The sequence below is a fragment of the Blennius ocellaris genome (assembly GCF_963422515.1).
Source record: "Blennius ocellaris genome assembly, chromosome: 16".
Classification (NCBI taxonomy): Eukaryota; Metazoa; Chordata; class Actinopteri; order Blenniiformes; family Blenniidae; genus Blennius; species Blennius ocellaris.
The window spans coordinates 10,664,013-10,686,712 of record NC_137665.1 but is presented as its reverse complement, the minus strand read 5'-3'; the positions used below and the strand labels follow the sequence as shown (position 1 = coordinate 10,686,712).

Here is a 22,700-nt window from a genome sequence, read left to right as displayed (position 1 = left end):
GTGCCATTAAAACATGAAGCTGTGTTGATATTGATTCCTAATGGTGCCCTGACCCCCCCCCCCCCCCCCCCCTGACTTTTAAAATAAAAAAACATTAGGCTGAGTTCTTGGCTGGACCGTTGCCACTGATCAATGCCATGTAACATCCAAAAGGGAGAAATTCAAAATCAAAGCTGTCGCCATAGCAACGCCCCTGCCAGATTCCACCAATCAATGGAGTCCGTGAGGTTGTGAGATGCGCCGGGGAAAGGCCAGCGTCCTACATAAAGAGTGCGGGACAGGGAGCTGGGCAGCACACAGGGCAACACACCTTTCTACGACAAAGGAGTAGAGGCGAGAAGAAGAAGAAGAAGAAGAAGAAAGGTCAGAAGAGTGGGATAGAGAAAGAACGAGTGAGAAAGGACAAAGGAAGAGAAGCAGGGAATAACTGAGAAGATATGGTGCGCTCATGTGAACAAGAGATTCCTGGCTGGGTCTATGTGGGCACCCTTCTCTTTATCCACTTCCACTCTGCCACAGTTTGTGGAGGTATGAAACTAAATGTTTTCGCTTTAAATTCCTGTTACTTAACGAAGTCTTCTTACTTTTGCCTCTTGATGTTATTGTTGTTGTCTTCTTCTTATTTTTCTAACATTTATTCTCCATTGTGAGTACAGCTGGATTGTTCTATTTCAGTCGAGCTTCCCCCATACTGTCACCGGGTTGTAGGACACAGCATGAATGTGTGGCTCGTGCCAAGCCTCAGGGCAAAGAGTGGGTATTTATCTGTTCTACTCATCCTGCCCTCATCTGTTTGTCGGCTGGGTGCAGGGAAAGTAGGCAAGTCCATTTGCCGCCTGGCTCTGTGCCAGCTCAATCATACAGCACAGTGCTGAGGGAAAGCTTTTCTTACCCCTTAAAAGACCAGGTTATTGAAGGCCACAGGGAGTGCGAATGCTAGTTTTTGATGTATGTAGAAAATGTTTTATTTATTCTTTACAGATTTTGACTTGAGTGGAAGAGACAGTGAAGCATTTGTGAAGATCTTAACATGACTCCCTCTGATGTTTTCAAAACCTGAAGAAAAAAAAATCTAATTTTGTAATAGATATAATACTATTTCTAACCTCTCTTGTTGAGAGGAGTGTACCAGAGACATTTGTCAATACTCTCCTTCAATATGCTTCACTATCCTCAGCTGGCTCCGGCTGGGTAATTGGAAAAAGGTTACTTTGAAGTTGGGGCACTTGATTGTGGTGGAGAAATGAAGACTGTGTGGCAACTCAGGGAGCCGAGCGTGCTCCCCCTGTGTCTCATTAAACCTCCAGTACCAGGCCAACAAGGCTGCTGATGGCTGTGGCAGAGAAGAATGGAAATTGCGACACATCTTTCATGTGTGATTCTCCAGTCTGTGCCACTTATACTTACACTCAAGAAGGCCCACAAAAGCAGTCATCTGCAATGGCACTGCAAACTCAGGATTCTCTTTTTTTTTTTGGTGCTCTTGCTATTTGAGGTTTTCTGAGTCAGCCACCTGGATGGTGGATATCTTTCCCTGCTAATTGAGAGACAAAAACAAAACAGATATGCGAGTCAGCTTTTTCCTTGACATCTGATACAAGCTGTGGTTTAGTTGATGGCTCAGGATATGATTTTTTTTCACCTTTCAGTCTGTCAGTGAGTAAAATAGCAGAAAAAGACTGCACATAAATCTTGCTGGGAAAAGGATGCAAAAGAAGATTACAGAAGGGAATAATATAAAATTATCAAGAAATACAACAGAGGGATTAGCACATAATTCAAGGTAAACATTTCTCCCGCATTTAATTGTGATTATTGCTTTCCTAAAAAATATGTCCACCATCTTCCACTATTTCCCCCACAGCTGTTGTGAAACCAGAGGCGGGCTTGGACAATGTTGCGACGGTGCTGAATCACTCCATGTCTTTGGTCAATCGCATGGAGAGTCTGCTGGCTTTAGGGAATGGCAGCGACGTCACCTTGCGGGTGCAGACCATCAACACGGATGAGGTGAAGGTGATCCAAGCCCACAGCCTGGTCCTCACCTTGCAGAGCGATGTGTTTGAGGAACTGCTGCTCACCCGAAACGGCAGCGCGCTGGTTTTGAGGGAGATGCCCGACAGCGCAGCCGTCTTTGACAAGTTCATCAGGTAACAGATAAAAAGCTTGTTCTTCATCATTTTGGAGATGTAAAGTGTTCCGATCTTCTGATAGATTACACTTGCTGTTTAAAACTTGCTGGCTATTTTCAGCCAGTGTGGGGTTTTTTTTTTTCAGTGACTCAGATGTGAGCAGAATAAAGGAGTTCAAATATAGCATGCCTCACAGGTACACTGGTTGTTTTTAACACGGCTTTTTGTTTCTTTTTCAGGTATTTATACTGCGGTGATATCTCAGTGCGTCTCGATCAGGCTATTGCTCTGCATAAGCTGGCCAGCAAGTACCGTGTGTGGAGCTTGCAGCAGGGTCTGACCCAATATATGACTCAACATCTGTCAAGTGAGTCACCCACTGGACATGTAGTTGGTTGGTATAACTATGCACTACAAATTGGGGACATGACCCTGCGGGACAGCTGTCTGCAGTACCTGTCCTGGAATTTGTCCTCTGTGCTCCAGAGCGCAGAATGGGGCTCCATCAGTGAAGACCTGCTCATCTCCTTGCTCCAGCGCTCTGACCTCATTCTGCAGAGTGAACTGGAACTTTATGAAGCACTGGAGAGCTGGATTAGCCAGAATCAACCTGTCAGTACGACAGTGGAAACTGCCTTAAGGGCTGTTCGATATGGCATGATCCCCCCTCAGCACCTTTTCCGTCTCCAGAAGCAGTCTGCTCTCATTCAGAAGTATTATGAGTCCATCCGTGATCTCCTCTATCTTGCGTTCCAGTTTCATTCTGCCTCACCTATCCAACTGGCCAAATACTTTGACGTTAACTGCAGTATTTTCATTCCCCGTAATTACCTGTCCTCCTCCTGGGGATCCCCTTGGGTTATCAATAACCCCACCCGTGATGATCGAAGTTTCAGCTTCCAGACCCAACTGGGACCAAGCGGCCACGACTCCAGCAAGAGAGTGACGTGGAATGCCCTCTTCTCCCCTCGCTGGCTCCCACTCAGCGCCAGGTCAACATACACTGAACTTGGTGCCATGCAACCCACTCGTACGGATGGAGGTCGTCCGCGCATCATTGTAACCCCAGCCACGTCCAGTCCAGACTTTGCCGGAGTGAGTTTCCAGAAGACGGTGATTGTGATGGCTAAACAACAAGGCAAAGTTGTGGTCCGCCATGTCTACAACTTCCACCAGAGCACAGAGGAGGCTGGGGATTTCCTGGTGGATGCCGACTTGCAGCGCCGCGCATCAGAATACCTTATTGACAGCTCCCTGTATCTACACATTGTAATAAAGCCTCTCTATCAGACTCTCCTTGTAGCCAGGAAGTAAATGCAAAAATTTGCTGTGGCCTCACCATCAGTTATCCACCCACACAATCACATGCACATATTCCAAAGTACACTCATATCACAGCACGTGTGTATGTGTCAAGTCTGTGACATCTCCGTGGTTGATAAGTTTGTACACTTATTTTGTCTTCCATCAAGTTACCCAGGAGGCATCTGGCACAATGAAGGACTCAATTTTAACGACTCAGCAGTGATTATCAAAGTAATGATGGTGGGTTTTCAGTTTTTGATGCACAATGAAGACAAATATGTCACTGTACTATACAGCTTTTTTTTGTCAGGTATTTTATAGATTCACAGTTCCCCCCTTAAATGTTTTCAATCTGTGTGGTGGTTAAAGTCGTGTGCGTAGGCAACAAAGGCATTTTTTAAATTGTATAATAATGTGTTAGTTATTGCCATTCATTTTATGACTTTTCTCGTTCAGCATTTATTCAGCTGTTTAGACTTTTTGTTTGAGACGCTTATATTTAGTATCATACGTGTTTAGATTTTGCTTACCGAAAGGTCAAAATTATAGTACAATCCCATTATTTGTTTATTTGTTTATTTATTTATTTATTTATTTATTTATTGCATAATGTAGTTAACTTGCAAGACAATAGAGTTAAAAAAAATTGCATCCCTTTAGCTTTTAGCCTTATTCTAATTGTTGATACACATGTATGTATTTAGCGTTTAAAGAAACTGCACCCGTCTGTAATTTTCCTGAACGAAAATAAAAATGACACTACAATAAGATAGAAATGTTGTTTGTGTGTTGATCCAGTATGGGTTTCATAAATAAACTGTGGTCAGACAGAAATGCTCTGTATTCACATAGTCATAGTTTCAGCATTGCAATTGTACAAGAGTTACTGACACTTCTGTTTTCACTGATATTCATCTGTGACAACAGAGATCTTTAATAGTCCATGTGTTTCACATCCATCCATCTATTTTCACACCACTTCATCCAATTTAGAGTTGAATCTGATCACAGCAGACTATGGGATACACCCAGGACACCAGTACATATAAGGTCAAACACAGACAGACAACTACTCTAACTTACATTAGCTAGGGTAGTTAAATAAACACAGGGACAAAATGCAAATGTGCAACAGAAAAGCCACCAAACTTCAACTGGAACCAGGGCCATGCTTGATGTGAAGAGTGTGCCAAGTCTGCATGCCATGTCTGCAAGAAGCCCGCCTTCCCTGTCATCAAGGGCCACATTAGACCCCAGATTACCTTCTTGTGCAGAGTGGAGCAGCGGCCAGTGCTCTCACCTCACAGCAAGAATGTTGTTGGTTAAAATATTGCATGTTCTCACGATATGGGATTGGGTTTCCTCTGGATACTTTTGTTTCCTCCCACAGTCCAAAAGCATGTATGTGAGGTTGACGGGTGACCCTGCATTTCCCCGTGGTTTGGATGTGAGTGTGTGTGGTTGTGTGTCTCCCTGTGTCTACCCTGTGATGGCCTGGCGATCTGTCCAGGGTGTACCCTGTCTTTGCCTATAGGGAGCCGGGATTGGCTCCGGCACCCCACAACACTGAACAGGATATAGCGTTATAGAAGATGGAGGAGTTTCTTTGCTGAATTATTCCATATGTTCTACGTTTCTGGCATATTGATTATCAGTCTTTCCCTATGGGTGTAAAGTATGGGATTAGGAGTGTGTGCAAGTTTTCACTGCGCATGCATAAGTTTTATTATGGGTATTAGATTAAATTAGATTAGCTCAGACTTGATTAATCCGGTCATAACGGTATCAGTTTCACATTGGACAAAGGAGGAAAAGACAGGATCATATATATATATAAAGAGAGAGAGAGAGAGAGAGAGAGAGAGAGAGAGAGAGAGAGAGAGAGAGAGAGAGAGAGAGCGAGAGAGAGAGAAATATGATTGACCAAGATGGGGAAAATACACATCGTGGCAGCAGTAATATATTCAATATTTACAGTATTCAATGTTCAACAGGGCGACCTGTGGGAGCGCCTCTTCCTGGATGGTGGCTGCAGTAATGTGCCACTGAAGGATTCTTCTGGCCATATTTATTTATTTATTTTTAACTAAAGCAATATACAAAAATCGAAAGGGGAATATAAACAGGAACATGAAAGCAGTGTCTTTTGTAAAAATAAATGTCGACGAAACAAGTTAAACTTGCGACTTGTATTTGGAGAAAACTATAAACTGATACGCAACTGCACTTCCCACAATGCTTAGCGGCGGAGAGGAAGTACGTCATTACGTCGTCGGCCCCTTCAGCTGTCAGACTTTGGCCACCGACTGCAGGTTTTGTTAGCAAACTAACGAAGTGCACGGCTTTATTTAAAGTTGTGCATTCATCCGCTGCTCGATCTTTGAACGCGTTAGTTGCCGATTGAAGCCCTGAGCTTGCACGCAGACGAACCGCCGCGGTTTTTTTCGATCAACCCTGCACGAGAAGCCAGCGATCCTGAGCGGGCGTCGGGGGTAGATGCAGGGAGGGAGGGAGTAAAAAAAAAAAAAAAAAAAAAAAAAAAGGCAAAAGTCTTTGTGCTTCCCTTCCCCCTCATCAAAGCAAAGGGGAAATGTCTCTGTCCAAAGGAGGTAAGCGTTTCTTCTCTCTCCGTCTGCTCTCAACGCAGCTGTGCATTCGTGCTAATTACGGAGGTTGCAGTTTGCGCGTACTTCAGCTAGCTCGGTGCGGGAAGCGTAAAGCTCGCTGGGTGGAGAGCTGCATGTAGGAGAAAAGAGCTAGCCAGCATGTTTCTGCTTCCTTCTGGTATTGAGTCCCCGCACAACCTGTTATATAGTGGAAACTTATCTATCAGCCCAGGGTTACTTGTTTCCGATAATAGCTTTTATTGCTGGAATGTGATCTTTAAACGCAGCCTCCAGTCGGCTCGTTGTAGCGCCCGTTGTTGTTGTTAGCTAACACACAATTTCCATGACAATAAAGGACTTTTGCCAGGCTGCAATTATCTGCCCACTTGCCCCACAGCTGGGTATTAGTTTCCCTCTCTCTGGAACGAACTTCTGACCACAGGTGTTTGGATGGTTGTCGGCCTCCTGATATTAATCGTCGATTGGTTCGGGTTATTTTGCTGTGCTTAAATTGTTTACGCACGTTTTTGTTTTTGTTTTTATTTGTTGTGTTTTTATTTTTTATTTTTTATTTTACTTTAGGCCTGCAACCACATACATGTTTTTTCGCTTTCAGCCTTCTGGAAATTCATTTATTTTCTAACCAAGAATGCCTCACACACACTGTGCTTCCGCGGTGTTACTGTATATTGTTGCTTTCAATACACACCTTGAAAAAATCAGGACTCTTCCTCTGCGTCACACACACACACCGAGCACGACGACGACGATGGTGATGTCAATTTACATTTCAAGTTCACCGCTTGTGCTGTTACACAATCATACTAGCGTTACCATGGTGGGGAGTACACACTGTTTTCAGAGGGCTGTGCAGATTGGCTGGGTGCTGCACAGGCAATCACAGCCTTTGGCCTACCGTGGCATGTTTTGACTTGCAGCACCAATACCTAGGCCGGTCTCTCTCTTTGTTGACAGTTCACTGGCTGCACGCAGGTACTCTGGAGCTGCAAATCATGTGCTCCATTTTTTTTTTTTTTTTGTAGCATTTTTATTCATGGCCTTTGCACAGGGTCAATAGTGGAGTGCATTGCAGTGCTGCTCGTTGCATCGTGGAGGCATTTTCGCAGATTGGGTTCTCCAACAGCACTGATAGGGTGGCTTGGAAGATTATCTGTGCATGAGTCATCATTGTCTGTATATGGACCCACTCTAAAGCTGGAGCTTCCTGATGGTGACTCGCCACACAGCTATTGACACTTTGATCCCATCCACAATCCAGAAATTCCTGTTCACATTACGTGTGTATTGCTGTGCTCTGGGTATTTTCCAGTGCACATCATTGGCCTCCCAAGAATTTATGCATTTCTTGTTAAGTGCATCAACTTGCTGCTCACAACCACTCCCTGGAAATACTCACCGCTTCGGTTCTTTCTGATGGAGAGGTGTTTTTTCTTTTTTCTTTTTTTTTTTTTCTTCACTCTTTGAGTGTAGCTGCGGTGCTCTGTTTTGAAGACGAGGCAGCTCATGCTGCAGAGAACTCGCTTTGGTCTGTCCTAATGGGGACAGTGAGTGTGCCAAATGAAGTGACATCATATTTCCCAAAGGGTCTTGACAGTTGTTGTGTTTTGAGCGGATGTGTCCAGTCTGACAGGCTGTGAGTCACATCCCCCTTATGCAGCCCCCAGCCACAGGGTCGGTACACACCGTGCACTAGCTCCCCAAACAACTATTTCGAAACCAGTATCACAAGACATAATACCCACTGCAAGACGCTACTGTAAGCTGCATGCACATTAGTACAGTTTTGGTTGCAGTCCTGCAGCAGAAAAGCATTATTGCATATCTCTTAACAGCTTAAAGCAGCTCTGGTATGTCAGATGTTTTACCATGTTTGCACACTACCCTAATTTTGTTGCCTGAGCAAATGCCGGTCTTCTTTGTCAGTAGACTTTTGAGTGCTCGTGCTGTATCCCACGCAGAGGAAATGCAAAATCTATTTTTGACCGAGAATGTGTGAGTAAATCACACTCAATCTCTCCCTACCACATGAGACTAATGTAGTTTGTCCAGACACTGGAGGCTTATTTTTAGGGTCACGGCACACAAAATGGATGCGTGAGGCTTTTCTCAATAGCCATACAATCTGAATTCTCTGTAAAAGTTCACTTCCCTTCTTACTAGAATGAGCAAGATGGGGTTTACCCAATCATACTTCCTCGACACAGGAGATGCATGAGTCACTCAATGGCGAATCCAAGCCCACAGTAATAATGACAATTTAAAATCAGACACTTGGCTATGATTTGTTGTTTAGGCTAAGGTTGCTTCCTTTCACATTCAACCCGAACTGTGGTCGAGTAATTACACTCCCTGGTGTGGCCCGTACGTAAGGTCTAAACTGCTTGTCATGGGTGAGATCGTGGTCTTGCAGTCACAGCACATACACACGCATGCATGCACAGCAGATAAAGGCCGTATGAAGTGTTCAGTTTTCCCTCTCGACCTTGCAACAAGAGCAAACACGCGCAGCACAAGTGTCCATGTCAAGAGAAATTGAGCTATTTCTCCTGTGTTGTTGCTCGTGGGCTCGGTAGCTGGGTCGTTCCTGGCAGACGCTCATGGCCCCGTGTGGGAAGTCCCACAGGCTGATGGGAAGCTGTGTTTATGAATGGACTGATGTCGGTGGTTTTACACAGAAACTGCCCCATTTTGAGCCAGTGTCACTTAACTTAAAAGTTAAAAAGCACACGCATGAGCAAAACCTGACCTTGTGATTGGAGAGTAACAACAGAATACCTTATTGATCAGTCGTGGGTTAAACAAATGCCAGGTTGATTCTCCTCCACTCCCCCACTCCCTCTACCCTGTTTCATTTGAGTCATCATACCAATGTTGATTAGTCATTTAGTCCACCTTTTCTCTGTGGCCAAGCCTTTTGCTTTAGCACTGCTAATCTGCTCATTTTACTGTTTGTTTTCAGTGGCGGATGCAAATTAATTGCAACTTTAAAAATAACCTCCTGCTGCAAAAGTCTAATAATTTATGTAAGCCAACATAGTGTTAAAAAGATGAACACAATAAAAGTTTTGGGACAGTAGCAACTCCTGTGAACCAGATTTATACTAAGTTGATTTTGTGAATATGCTGTTTACTTATCTTTTATTAAACAGTAGTTGTATTTGCCTGTGGTTTCTACTAAATCCCTGTTTTTGCATCACTGTATAATATATTGTTCATGGAGCTAAGATTGTCTCTTTCTTTAAACTCAGGGAAGAAGAAGAATCCCGGGCTGAAGCTGGCCACATGTGTGTTTGCGTCACCTCCATCAGAAGTAACAGCGTAAGTCTCCTTTTTCCTCTCCACGTTGTGATAGCAACAATACCAACTGAGGCAACTCCTCAGATTACTTTCAAAGTGGTTAAAACAGATAAAAGAAGTACAGTATATCTAACAAACTAACCACTGAGGAGTGGAGTGATACATTTTGCTCCTACATCTCTAATCTGTGTATTTAATGTAAGCTGTTTTCTTAACAATCCAGCCAAGTTGAATGATTGAAATGAAATCATTAAGATACTACATTAAGTCAAATGAGATTTTTCCAATAAAGTTTGTGGCCAAAATATACTAAATATGGATAATCAATGACTCCATCCTCTCTTTTCAAAGTAAGATCGGAGAAAGGAACATGTCGGTGTACTCACTTCTTCATGTTTCTTTTTTTAAACCCAATTTTCAGTTATTTTGTGCAAATAAAGATAAGAATGAGTGATGCATATTGTCACATCCAAGGATGATATTGTTCAGCTTGCACACCTTATATGTAGTAGCTGCGTTAACCTGATATGGCCAGGAGACGCACCGACACTAATGCCAGCTGTAATACTGGGTAAACATAGCAATATAATCCAACTGCTTCAGCTCGGCCGAAATATTCAGAAAGCCTACGTTTATAATTCTTTACAGCTTAGTTAAGCTATTTTCTATGCACTATAATGTATTTCAAAAGAAGAATCTGCCCTGACAACATTGAGTTACAGTCGAAGGCCTTTTAGCTTAGCTCAGCAAACGGTGTCGAAACAGAGAAGCAGTTGGCTTATTTTCATAGGTTGCATTCTCTTTGTGCACATACAAATTATTATGTGGCTTTAGTTCAATTGTTGGTATGATTTAATGGTAAAAAATGATTAACTGCTGGGCATTTTGTTCTGTTCAGGGTATCTACTGGTCATCCAGTGGAGAATATCCATTCGTTTCCCAGAATACCCCCCTCCACATCTCCCCCCTGATTTTATTTTAAAACTTCATGGTGTCAGCATATACTGTACAGTTGATAGTGGCAGAGTTACCAGGGTTTGATTTAATTGTGTGACCTTGTTCCTGTCCATCCAGGAAAGTGTTTTTATTTTAAATGTTGCTCTCTCTCTCTCTCTCTCTCTCTCTCTCTCTCTCTCTCTCTCTCTCTCTCTCTCTCTCTTCACAGCCCCCCTCGAGATCTCGACTCTAAAGCTTGTGTTACCATTGGAGATCAGGTAAAGATTGTGTGGTGTTTTTCTGAAACGGGCACTTCTTTCAAAGCAACGAAGGCGTATTTGTCATAACTTCACCTCCTACCATCCCTGTCCAGAACTTTGTGGTGAAGGCTGATGACTTGGAGCAGATTGCGGAGCTGGGTAGGGGAGCGTATGGCGTGGTGGACAAGATGAAACATGTGCCCAGTGGTGTTATCATGGCTGTCAAGGTAGGCAAAGGAAGCTGCTGCTGCTGCTACTCAGGTTACCTGATTTGTCTCTGTAAATGCACCACACTCTCAAAATAGCCCCATAAGTCACAGATGTATTCAGTGTGTGAGCTCAGCTTGTAAATATTTGGATCAGATCATCCAGATCAATGACAGTGTAGGGGGAGGGGGAGGGGGAGGCGACACTGTTTGATGGAAGCGACATCTGTCCTGAGAGGAAACTAACCGCGTGCCTGTGATGTTTGTCTCCAGAGGATCCGGGCCACTGTCAACACTCTGGAGCAGAAAAGGCTTCTGATGGACCTGGACATTTCCATGAGGACAGTGGACTGCTTCTACACTGTGACTTTCTATGGCGCCCTCTTCAGAGAGGTAAAGCCGGTGGACAAATCCCATTTCTCCGTTACTGCTGTTCACGGCTGAAGCACATTGCATTAACAAGGAAAAGGACTTTTTTTTTTTTTTTTTTTTTTTTTTAAAGCTAAATTAATGTTTTTTGTTTATTTCATGACTATTAGCATGAAATGGTACACTAATAATGTCAACAACAACTGTTCTATGATTTATTCACAATCGTATGGCACTGAAAGGTTTTTTTTTTAATGTATTTCCAGGGCGATGTTTGGATCTGTATGGAACTGATGGATACGTCTTTGGACAAGTTCTACAAGAAGGTGATCGAGAAAGGCAAAACCATTCCTGAAGACATCCTGGGCAAGATCACAGTAGCTGTACGTTGCATTTTATTTCAGTGTTTTAGGAAAATATCAAGTGTTTCGAAAGAGTTTAAAGAGTATAAAGCGTGAGATCTGCCAGCAGCCAACCGTGCAGCTGGAGATGCTCTGGATGAAAGTGTTAGGACAACATTGCAAAACTCCTTAAAGCCACAAATTGTTTTAGTTGTACACAAGAAGATATTTCAAATAGTGAGTCATGAAGTGTTAAAGGCACACATTGGAAATAAGACGCTCTGTAGACATAGAACTACTTGATTATTGCTTATGCTCATTCAAATTAGTTCCGTTTATTTGATCCATTGTAAAAATAAAAAACAAACAATTCAACACAACATAATGCAGAACAAAAATTTGCAATACATTACAGAATGCACGTTTTTGAACTCTTGAAGGAAGGGAGCAGAAGGAAGGTTAACTTAAATAATTGATTATACCAAACAATAAAAAATTCCTTAGTTAATAAGAGTGAGACTTCCATAATGTTTTTTTTTACACATCAAAATAATTATTTCCAAGCCTTCTGCTTATTCTTCATATTGTTAGTTTAAAAAAACAAATGTATTATTTTCGATTTGGTGGTATCAGGACTTTTACTACTTAGAAAACAGGTGCAGAATTATAAGTAAAAGTTAGGAAAAAGAATAGAAATAGCTCAAAATTATTAATACAATTCTATTCCATTTGTACATTGAGATGCAGCAGACCCTCCTCGATGCATTTCATGTTTTTCCTCTTCTGTTCTCCCCCAGATCGTCAAAGCGTTAGAACATCTGCACAGTAACCTGTCGGTGATCCACAGAGGTAACTGGATGAGCAGGTCGTCGCAGTGCACACAGAATTCTATGCTCGCTTTGATTCACTGGGTTTATTCTCCTTCCGTCTGCAGATGTGAAGCCCTCCAATGTTCTCATCAACACCGAGGGCCAAGTGAAAATGTGTGACTTCGGCATCAGTGGCCACCTGGTCGACTCCGTGGCCAAAACCATGGATGCCGGCTGCAAACCCTACATGGCGGTGAGTGTGGGCGGTGGGAAAGGGGGCTTGGATTGAAACTTCTCTCACAGTTCAGAGGGCGTTTGTCGTTAGCGGAGAGCAAAGTAAATATCATTTAGTTGCAGGTGCATTTCACTCGCAGTGGTGCTTATCTGCTTTTGTCTTTTACAGCCCGAGCGGATCAACCCTGACCTCAACCAGAAAGGCTACAGCGTCAAGTCCGACATATGGAGTCTTGGTATCACAATGGTGAGCAGCGTTGCCCTTTTACATTTTGCCTCTCTGTCCTCTATACATCCTATATGTTTCCAGGAAGTTATGAAACCGCCACACAAACCTGTTATTGCGGCACCTTTAACACCCATAAAAACTTCAAAGCTGCAATAGGCATTAATTAATCTTCAGATTTCACTGATACCACCGACTGCTGCCATGTTGTAAATCATGATCAGTCTTACGTAATCATATTTTTCCCCTCAATAATCCATCTGAACTGCACAGCTATGTGGAAATAATGAATAGTATTTCTCTTTACCCTTGTTTCTACCCATCTGTCTGTCATAACTCTTTGACCATCTATGATGCCTAGAAAGTTCAAAAAGTACTAGAAAATGGAGAATATACTAATTGCAATTGTCTGAGCCTCCAGTTAAGATTTACCAGCATGCGCAGTCAAAGATGGTACTAAGCAGAAGCCTTTCACTCATTGCACATTTTTAAACATTTCAACAACTGTAAAATCACATTAAATCTAAAAAACTGTTACAAAATATGCCGGTGTCTGTTCCCTCTTTAGCAAACTGTATTTTATCAGATGAAACGAGAGCAACTCCAGCACATCCAGCCTCTGTGTTGCTGAGTCATGGTGACCCTTGACAGTTTGGATTATTGTGCCACGTTGATGCAAGATGATCAGCAGTTCATTCATCTTTCATTTAATGTATAACAAGACCTGCAGAGTGTTTTCACAGAGGGGTTTTGTTGCATCACTTAATTGAATTATCTGAATCTCGGTTACTCACGGCACTGAAATCCAGAATGATAGCAGGCTTTGAATGAAATTCAGCTGTTGCGTGCACAGTCATTGTTAAGTCACTGTGCCACTCCTCCGCAGATCGAGCTGGCCATCCTGAAGTTCCCCTACGACTCGTGGGGCACCCCGTTCCAGCAGCTCAAGCAGGTGGTCGACGAGCCATCCCCACAGCTGCCGGCGGACCGCTTCTCCCCAGAGTTTGTAGACTTCATCTCTCAGTGGTGAGCCTCACTCTCAGTGACGAGACACTGCTGTCCAGCAGGGGCCAGTGTTTGCTGCAGAAGGTTGCACAAGCGTTTCATGCTTCAGTATCATGTGGGATTTCTTCTTGTGTGTTGTTTTATTGACGTCTCGAGATGAAGTTATGTTTAAATTTGCTTTGTTGTCACAGCTTAAGAAAGAAGCCAAACGAAAGACCAGCTTATACGGAATTAATGGTGAGTTGTTTTTGTAGTTTCTCACTTTGAAAAGAGACAGAATGATTACCTGGTCGGCTGCTTTGTCGGCTTTCCAACGTCAACATGGCCGCTGTGATGTCCAGCGCGTCTCTGGTGCTGCTTCTTTTTGTCCACAAGGTGCCAGGCTTTCCCTATTAACTCATCCAGACTGTGACTTGTAGTTCTCAACTAATAACAAACCCAACAACTAATGTTCTTTCCCACTGAATGACAGAAATCTAACAGTGTCCTTCTTTTCATGCAGAAACATCCTTTTTTCACCCTGCACGACTCCAAAGAGACAGATGTGGCCAGTTTTGTCAAGGTCATCCTGGATGACTGATGGGCTCCCTCCAGGCTCCATCTCGTCAGGGTAGGCGGGACCTTTCAGCCAGCGAGCCAATGGCCTACCACCTTTTTTTCTTTTTCTTTTTGTTGTCGGTTTTTAAACTCACTGGAATGACTCTGATGCATCCACACACAAACGCGGCTCTCATCGTGGCTGCAGGGCTGCCATCGGGCTCTGATGGCAGCCCTGCAGCGCTCGGAGTGGGAGAACGGCGCTAACATGAACTCGTTCGGTCATCTGGAGAGGTTCAACCCTCCAAGTCTCCCGTGTGAGCAAGTTATCCAATATGACGAATATGAACTGAACCCAATTTGTTTTCATCTTCTTGTTTCGACCCCAACTTCTTATTCCTCTCTTTGGAACGGACAGAGCCAGCCATTATTTGTTTGTGACACATATTTTATCACATATTTTATGCATACTTTGAATTTCATCTGCAAAACCAACAGTTAATGTGTATGTTGTGTATTGAAAGCTATATTTGCATATCTGTCTGTACGTTGTTTTTTTTTTTTTTTTCCCCCCTTCTCATTATAGAGTTTTGATACTGTGTGTCTGCTGCGAGTGTGAATTTTATCGGACTAGGGCCTTCTCTGTCAGACCGGATCGGGTTTAACGCGACCGGTCGGTGCGGGAGCTGCAGTTGTCACGGGCCGGGCTGTGGGAGGCTCCGGCACTGCAACAAATGTCAAAGGTCACATTCTGGGCGAGAGAACACGCGATTCATTTCTCGATCTCTGGATTGCGTGAAGCAGGAATGTTGGGCATCCCCGCGGAATCGTCACTGATCCGAGGTGTGGCCGTCTTGCAGTGACCACTCCTCCTCCTCCTCTTCCTCTTCCTCTTTCTTCTTCTTGTTCTTCTTCTTGGGTATTAAAGAGTCAGCTCCACTGCTGCCATTGTTACTACCTTTAGGTGTTCGAGGGGTTGCCTAATTGAGCTCACGGCTTTCTCTTTCTATGTGCCATTTTACACAAATCGTTCTTCTGCATTTCTGCATTAATTATCCTGCTCATTGGGGTTTGTTCTGGCCTGCAGTTTTGAATTTATTGGCAACATTTAAACTTGTTTTCTCACCTTGCCTACCTTCTGTAATCTGGAGTCAGCGTAGTCTTTTCATATGAGGCACATTGTTCTTTTTCAGAGACCTTATTATGCCTTACAGAGACGGTATGTTAGGGAAATAATTTATGTGTTGAAGATGTAAATATTATCTTTTTTTTCTTTTTTTTAATGTACCATGGCACTGTCCCAACCTGTCCCAGTGTAGATGAATGGTATAGTGGTTGGTAGTAGTTAGTTTTTAATGCATTGTGACACACGTACTCGCAGGGCCCGCTGACTATTGTACACCTTTTTTCTTTGGACTGATGTGCTGTCAGGCTCCACCGCTCAGGTTTCTGTGCTCTCCTATAAGGTATGCAGAGGCGACCCCATTTTAGTTTTTTTGTTGGGTTTTTTTTTTGTTTTGTTTTGTTTTGTTTTTTTTCTCCCCCCCCCACCTTTCCCCTCCTCCCCAGGTTGGTCGTATTCTCCTTGAGTGCTGGACCAAGATCCTCTTTTCAGTCCGTGGTGGGCAGCCATTATCTCGTCTGTCAGACCATACTATGCAGAGCCCCTTGGACACACAGCAAGAGGCCCTTGTCATGTGGCAGTTTCCCCTCTTTCCAAGTGTTCAGAGACTGTGATAAAGATGGTGATGATGGTGATGATGGTGACGATGACTGCCGTGCCTCTGTTCATGGCTCACACTCATTGCCTCTCTGGTTTACACTGTAGTGTACCTTTTATTAAAAAAAAAGTCAGTGAGTCAGGAGTATTTATGATTGTGAAAAATAAGGGAAAGCTAGCAACACCACAAAGAAGCTGCTGCTGTTGTTTCTTTTTTTCTTTTTTTTTTTCTTTTTTTTTCAGTCGGCCTTCTTTGCATGGCCATTCCCATGATGTGTAAAAGTGAGTTTTTACGCTGATCACTATGAGAATGGAACACTTGCTCTACCTCTTACTCCTTCACTCTAGTTGCCCCCTTTTCACAAGGCGGGACTGACGAACTTGAACTATGGAAAGACAAAAAATAAAGGCTTTATTGTTGAATATGTCTGTTCATAGCTTCCATGTCATCATTTGTGTTCAGTCAGCTTTATGTGACCAATGCGGAGATTATGACACAAGAGTATCCAGGTTAAAAAAAAAAAAAGAAAAACTGCATCATCTTAGATTTTTGGGTTATTTGTGTTTTCTTTTTTTTTTTTTTTTTTCCACTAAGGGAATTTATTCACATCTCTATCAATGGTCTTTTATTTTGTTGGAAGTGACTAAAAACAATGCAAGGAGGAAAAAAAAGCAGGCTTCGAGGGCAAATCTGTCCGTATGAGTAATACTTGCATGTGCTTTACAAGACACAAACGAAAGCTAATGGTAAACATAAAACCTGCAGAAATGTATTTATTACCAGCAGGAGATGAACAAAGGACAGAGTGCAGTGGAAGCAGCAGTGTCAATTAAAGACAAAGCCGGTTTTTTCTTGGAGCATCTTTGGTGCACAGTCATTTGTCTTTTGACAGAAACATGCAGATTTTTATCATGTTTCTTGGATGTACAGTATATGTGTTGCTGAACATTACCTGCTTTAACTCCATCGAGGCGTCAACTTAAGTGCCGTGGCTCGTAATATGTACTAAAGCTGACCTCTTGTGTGTTATGTTAATGTGAATGGATGAGACGAGCTTTACAATGGAGTACTTGTAACATTAGAGACGGGGGAAGTAACAAGCATTGTCTAAAAGCGAAACGGGTTACACCAGTGGTCGGGCAAATTCAAAGAAGCCTTTCCAAACAAGTGGCATGAATTAAGAAACATGTTGGGGAAAATGTCTATTTGAAGAACAAAAAGGTTTCCATTAAAAAGCTTCTTTATATGTTAAGATTTTTTTTTTTTTTAATTTCTTACTTCCTTCTGTTTAAGTTGATAACTTAAATTTGCTTTTATCTTTTACCCAAGCATCTTTTCTGCTTAGTTTGCTCGTGAAGATGCTCCTTGACCCACTTGAACCGTAGTCCCTGTCACTTAACGGTTCCACTTAAGGCTCCTGCAACCCCACACTGACAGATAAGACACGCTGCAGCTGATCCAGCTGATAAACCTGAGCCAAGTTGGAGGATTTCTCCTTGTCTGCAAGTCTCACTTTTCTGCACCTAAATCTGTCAGGAGGACCCATGTTTTTCTGGATTATGGAAAGAAGCTACAATGGATTTAAAAATGTGATTGAAGCAACATTTTGAAATGAACAGTTCAAGTTGCTCCAAGTTAGCATTTCTTTTTCTTGATAAGTTAACTTTAAAATAAAAAAATAAAAAAGCAGTGGAGTCACTTTACTAATTCCCAAAAAATTGTGTTGTTACTCCATACTGTACTTTTTGCATTGCTTTTAATTATCTAAGAATTGCCTAATAATGAAACCGTACAAAATCTCAATTATATATCTCAATCTTGTATCTATTATTAAATAATTCTGAGCAAATCTATCAACTGAAACAGTGAAACGTTTTACTTCCACGTTCCTCTTATGAGATTTTCTATGTTCCTGTAAGTTGATGTATTTATTGTTTTTGTAAAAATGAAACCTATTTGAACAATTAAACATCAATATTTCAATTGTAAATGCAGCATCAATCATGTTTATGCATCTACAATTTGAAGGTCATGCAAACCTTGATTTAAACAACAAATTAACAAAATAGAAGCAGCTACCAAACAGTTGAGGTACACTAAACTGGAAATGTGCAAACAACAGACAAACCTTATTAAATTCAGCTAAAGTTTATTTGTAGCTTAACTGGTAATAACGAGGCACACAAACATGTTGAAGCTCACAAACCGCTGGGACAGAATAGAGACAGCAGCTCCACAACTCTTCTCACATTTGACAAAAATAAGGAATAGCCAACTCATTAAAAACTTCTCTAATTGTAATTGCTTTATTTGTTGCGAGATTGTCACCAGAAGTGCTGGTTCGAATCCCACCGTGGGTCCTTGAGCAGGGCCCCTTCAACTCGGTATAGATTCATGCACTGTCCTACTATAATTCTAAACTTTTTTCTCATTAGAGATTACGATAAGAACTCGAACTTTCCAGTGACCAATGAAGTTAGTCACAGGTAATTTGTGTACCAGTTGCCTTCAACATTACAGCTCGCGTTTGTGTGAAGATCCTTACATAAGTGCACCGACATCAATGCGCACTTCTCGGCAAGACGCGATTCTTTAGGGTGCGTGATGAAAAGAGAGAAGAATCTCATTTTGATGGCTCTTTCTGAGTGCTTTCCCCCCCCCCCCCGTGAATGTTAACAGCGCAGGTTCACAAAAGCTCACTTGGACGAGACTACTCTGCTCTGAGTGTCACCGTGAAAGAGCGATGACTTCATGCCACGGTGAAAAAACTCAATGACGGCAGACTGCAGGCAGTTGCCTGCTGTTGTATAGTGGAACGGACATGCAGCCAAATCATAGACACTCTTTTTAGGAAAGGAGGCCTTTGACCAGCGCTTGCGTAATGATGCTCAAAAGACTCGTGTGAAGAGAGAAACAGCCGGCATCGAGTTGAATCACTGTCCCGGTTCAAGTTGAATGTGGACTGTGATGCAGAAATTAATCAAAACCTCCCTGCAAATGGCCATTTCATTCACTCGACATTGGACTGTCACACTGTCATTATGTACATAATTAATGTTAACATAGTCTTTTACAGTTTACTTCATGTCCATCCAACCAAAAAGAAGTGAGCTGTAGCAGTCCAAACTGGAAGTTATAAAGGTATGTTGCTTCATGTTGGGTAATGAGGGTGATACTGTAGGTGCGGGCATGCAATGCTTTTGAGATGAAAAAATGTTTTGCACAAGGTGCTTGACATTGCACTCAAAGGAGAGGCAGGGATCAAACTCTTCTAAAAGCTTGTCAACGGCAGAAGAGTGTGGGAGTTCCAGAACAAAGAAGGGAGTAGACTGGACTTGATGGGGTACCAACCAACATGGCTTTAGACTTTGGGCTATTTAGTTGCAGAAAGTTCCGGTTCATCCATGCCTTTACCTCCTCCAGACATAAGGTGAGTGTGGAGAGTGAGGATGAGGTGGTTGGACGATGTCCAAGGGTCCATTTTTTATATCGAGTTGAGTGTCACCAGTTCAGCAGTGAAAGAAGATTCTACACAAGGATCGGACCAAGGACTAATCCTCGAGGAACTTATTTTGCAATGGTTATGAAGTTGTGCAGCAACCTAACTTTCTCCAGAACCTTTGAGAAGAAGGGGAAGTTTGCAATTGATCATTTGTCAGAATCACTGGGTCAAAGGTTGGTTAATAATGTCAATCTTTAGTGGTGTCTGAAGAGAAACAGACTAGTTGATCGTGGTGGTGATCAGAGATGTTTGTCTTGATCAGTGTCGATGGAAAAAGGGTTCATGGCGCACGGGGCTGATGGTTTCCATAATTTTCTGAGAGGAAGGAACTGAAAAGCTGGGTGATCTCAGACTGTGGCTCAGCAGTCATGTGAGGTAGAGTAGGTGTACTTTACAGAGAATTGCAGACTTTGTTAATTTTGGTGCAGAAAGAGTTAAATATAGAAGTTATTGCATTGATTTCTTGTGGATTCTAAGAAGTGCTTTGTCTTCCACTTCCCCCCTTTGCTAGCACTCCGTCGCTAACGTTGTTTTGCTTAATGTATTTCTCGTCAACACATGTTCAAAACATCTCCTCTGAAGATCTCAATGACTCTTTCAACTAATTTAATTTAGTAGAATATCAGAATATTGAAGGATGCCATTTTAGAGTTATTTGACTACAATACATTAGTAACTACGAATGTTATCAGCCTTTTTGTTAGAAAATTGTTCTGTCACTGTATGTGTACTCCAGCTTCCTCTTGCAGTCCAACAAACCTGCTTTTGAGTATATCACTTTCGACATATAGGTGTGACTGTCTCAGATGGATGGATGGATGGTTCTATGGTATAACAACTTTGGGAGTATTCAACCAGCTACATTATGAAAATCTATTTTTTTCACAAGCCATTAATCACCCTAAAGTCAGTGAGGCAGTTTTCATACTTGTTCCTCCTTTCTGCTCACCATTTCCTCCTTTTCTCCTTCTCAGGCAGGCCTCATCCAACAAGCAAGAGCAAGTGATTAAATCTGGGCCTATTTTTTGCCCAGCGAAGTGAAGTTTGGGAACCTCTGCCGTTGCCCCCAAAGGGTCATGATGAACTGAAGAGTGCCAGACAAGACATGGTAAGTATGTGCATTACCCCATTTTGGGAACGTTTCCTTAATCTTATGCCAGCTCTCACGATCCTCTGACCTGCTGATGTCCGGGAGATGGAAATTCAGTGGCAGCGTTTTGCAAACCGCACAGCAACTCATTAGAGTGTCACGCACACAATGTCCCATACAATCAACCCAGTAATGACAGTGTGCTGCCAATTATAAGAATTATGCATTGCAATCTTTAAATGAGTAAAGTGGGCTAGCTGGGGACAGCCTTGCTCAATCTGTGCCCACTTGTCCCTCTGTGTGTATTTCAAAGGAAATTGTAGCTACGAACATTCCCTTAGATGGTGGATTTATGAAAAAAAAAAAACAGAAGACATGGCATCTCCACTAAAAAGTGTGACACGGGGTGGTCTGTGATGGAAACTTAGATTGGGGGTGAATTTACAGAAAAACTTTTATGGAAACAGGATCCTCCTTGGCCTCGTGACGTCACGGCCGCCTTGTGCAACATTCCACACTGCAAATGGACAGTAGCAACATGAGTCTCACAGGGATTTTTCTAAAGACTGAGCTGACATTAAAAGTCTCCAGCAGGCTGATTGTAACCCATTATTTATTGTGAAACACAGGAAGCATTCAGACAAAATTTGACCACTTAACATGAGAAAAAAGTAGCCTTTTGGTGGTTGCACAAACAGATTACACTACCTGTACACACTGGATCTTAGTGGTGACATACTGTAATATTAGTGAGGTAAAACTGAAACTGAACTTTAGGAACTGAAATTGAACAGCGAGTAAAAAAGTTCACTCACATTCCACATTAATATTTGTGAAATTCCTCCTCAAGCTGTAAAAATATATTTCAAATTAAAGTTTTCTGTGGAGTTTGCCTGTTCTCTGATTTCCCCTCACAGTCAACAAGTGCTAGAAGTCCTTAAATTAGGTTTAGGTGTGAATAAATAATAATTCCTATACATAGCAAACGCACATGCACACACACTCCTCCTGAATTACTCATCAAAAAAACAAAACAGATGCAGTGGAGTTGAAGTAGCAAAGTAATTAAGATTACACCCTTTAATGTTTTGTTTAAAAAAAAAAAAAAAAAGCAATGCTACTTTGTGTCCCAATAAAACAAGAGAGAAGAGAGAAAAAAATGTGGTTCTGCAAAAAAAAAAAAAATTGAGCCAGTTTAAATACAAACGTTTTTATCATAGATTTAGTGAACACTTCTGTAATACAGAATGTAAACTTCCGTCATTTTATTAAAGGCCTCCAGGGGAGTTCTGTGCTCTCTGGATTCAAAGGATTGGGTGACAAAGCAAACGCTGGACTATGAAAAAAAATCCAACAGAGAGGAAAATCTCTCACAGGGACTGGTACAGGAAGAGGCAATTACATAATTTAAACAAAAAAAAGGGGGGGAGGGGGGTGGCAGTGGCTTGAGAACATCTACTGCTGCATTTCTTTGAGTTTTCAGACATTTCAACTCTTCTGGCTCCAAGAATGAATGAAATGAAACAGGGTTGAACTCGCACGCACACACACACGCACACACACACACGCGCACACACACACACACACACACACACACACACACACACACACACACACACACACACACACACACACACACACACACACACACACACACACACACACACACACACACACACACACTCCTCCTGAATTACTCTGATTTTGTTTCATTGCTTCAGACATCCCCATCAAAAGTCAATCACTGTGTTAAAATCCAACATTTTACACTAAAACAGTTTGACTATAAGCTTTAGCAAAAGAAACAATACCATTTGATCATAAAGCTAATGGTTATAAAATTTCAGTGCCGTTTATAACAGTGCTGGTAGATGTCAATTTGAGAAGCAAACATGTAAATGGTTCAACTAAATAAATCCAAATAAAGCTCTAAAATTAGATTCTGGCATGATGATATTAGTGTAGAATTGATTTGCAGTAATAAACACATGATCTGGAGTAAACTCAGGGCTTCTGGGGGGGGGGGGGTCTGAAGGGCTGAAGGTCATCCAGCATTGAATACATCTCACACACCTCATGGTGCTGCATATCGAATATGAGACC

The 22,700-nt window shown here is 42.2% G+C and overlaps 2 protein-coding genes across 2 annotated transcripts; both read left to right on the top strand.

Moving 5' to 3' along the window:
- Positions 1–437: 437 nt before the first annotated feature.
- On the top strand, positions 438–3,446 carry btbd17b (BTB (POZ) domain containing 17b; the record flags this gene model as incomplete). The annotated part of the gene is made up of 3 exons (XM_080511591.1): positions 438–528; positions 1,865–2,150; positions 2,372–3,446. The coding sequence occupies 3 exons, from the start codon at positions 438–440 to the stop codon at positions 3,444–3,446; spliced, it is 1,452 nt and encodes a 483-aa protein (XP_080367717.1).
- A 2,503-nt stretch (positions 3,447–5,949) lies between these two features.
- On the top strand, positions 5,950–14,885 carry map2k6 (mitogen-activated protein kinase kinase 6). Its single transcript, XM_080510741.1, has 12 exons — positions 5,950–6,046; positions 9,313–9,382; positions 10,527–10,575; positions 10,671–10,784; positions 11,037–11,156; positions 11,399–11,515; positions 12,271–12,322; positions 12,408–12,535; positions 12,686–12,763; positions 13,629–13,768; positions 13,939–13,984; positions 14,250–14,885. Exons 1-12 carry the CDS (start codon positions 6,028–6,030, stop codon positions 14,325–14,327), a joined length of 1,011 nt encoding a protein of 336 aa, XP_080366867.1. The 5' UTR covers positions 5,950–6,027; the 3' UTR covers positions 14,328–14,885.
- The last annotated feature ends 7,815 nt before the right edge of the window (positions 14,886–22,700 follow it).

What these genes read in the sequence shown, in the direction of transcription:
- map2k6 (XM_080510741.1), top strand. An exon ending in CCTCCATCAGAAGTAACAGC is followed by an intron (nt 9,383 to 10,526) that starts GTAAGTCTCCTT and finishes CTCTCTTCACAG; the next exon opens with CCCCCCTCGAGATCTCGACT. An exon ending in CAGCTTATACGGAATTAATG is followed by an intron (nt 13,985 to 14,249) that starts GTGAGTTGTTTT and finishes CTTTTCATGCAG; the next exon opens with AAACATCCTTTTTTCACCCT.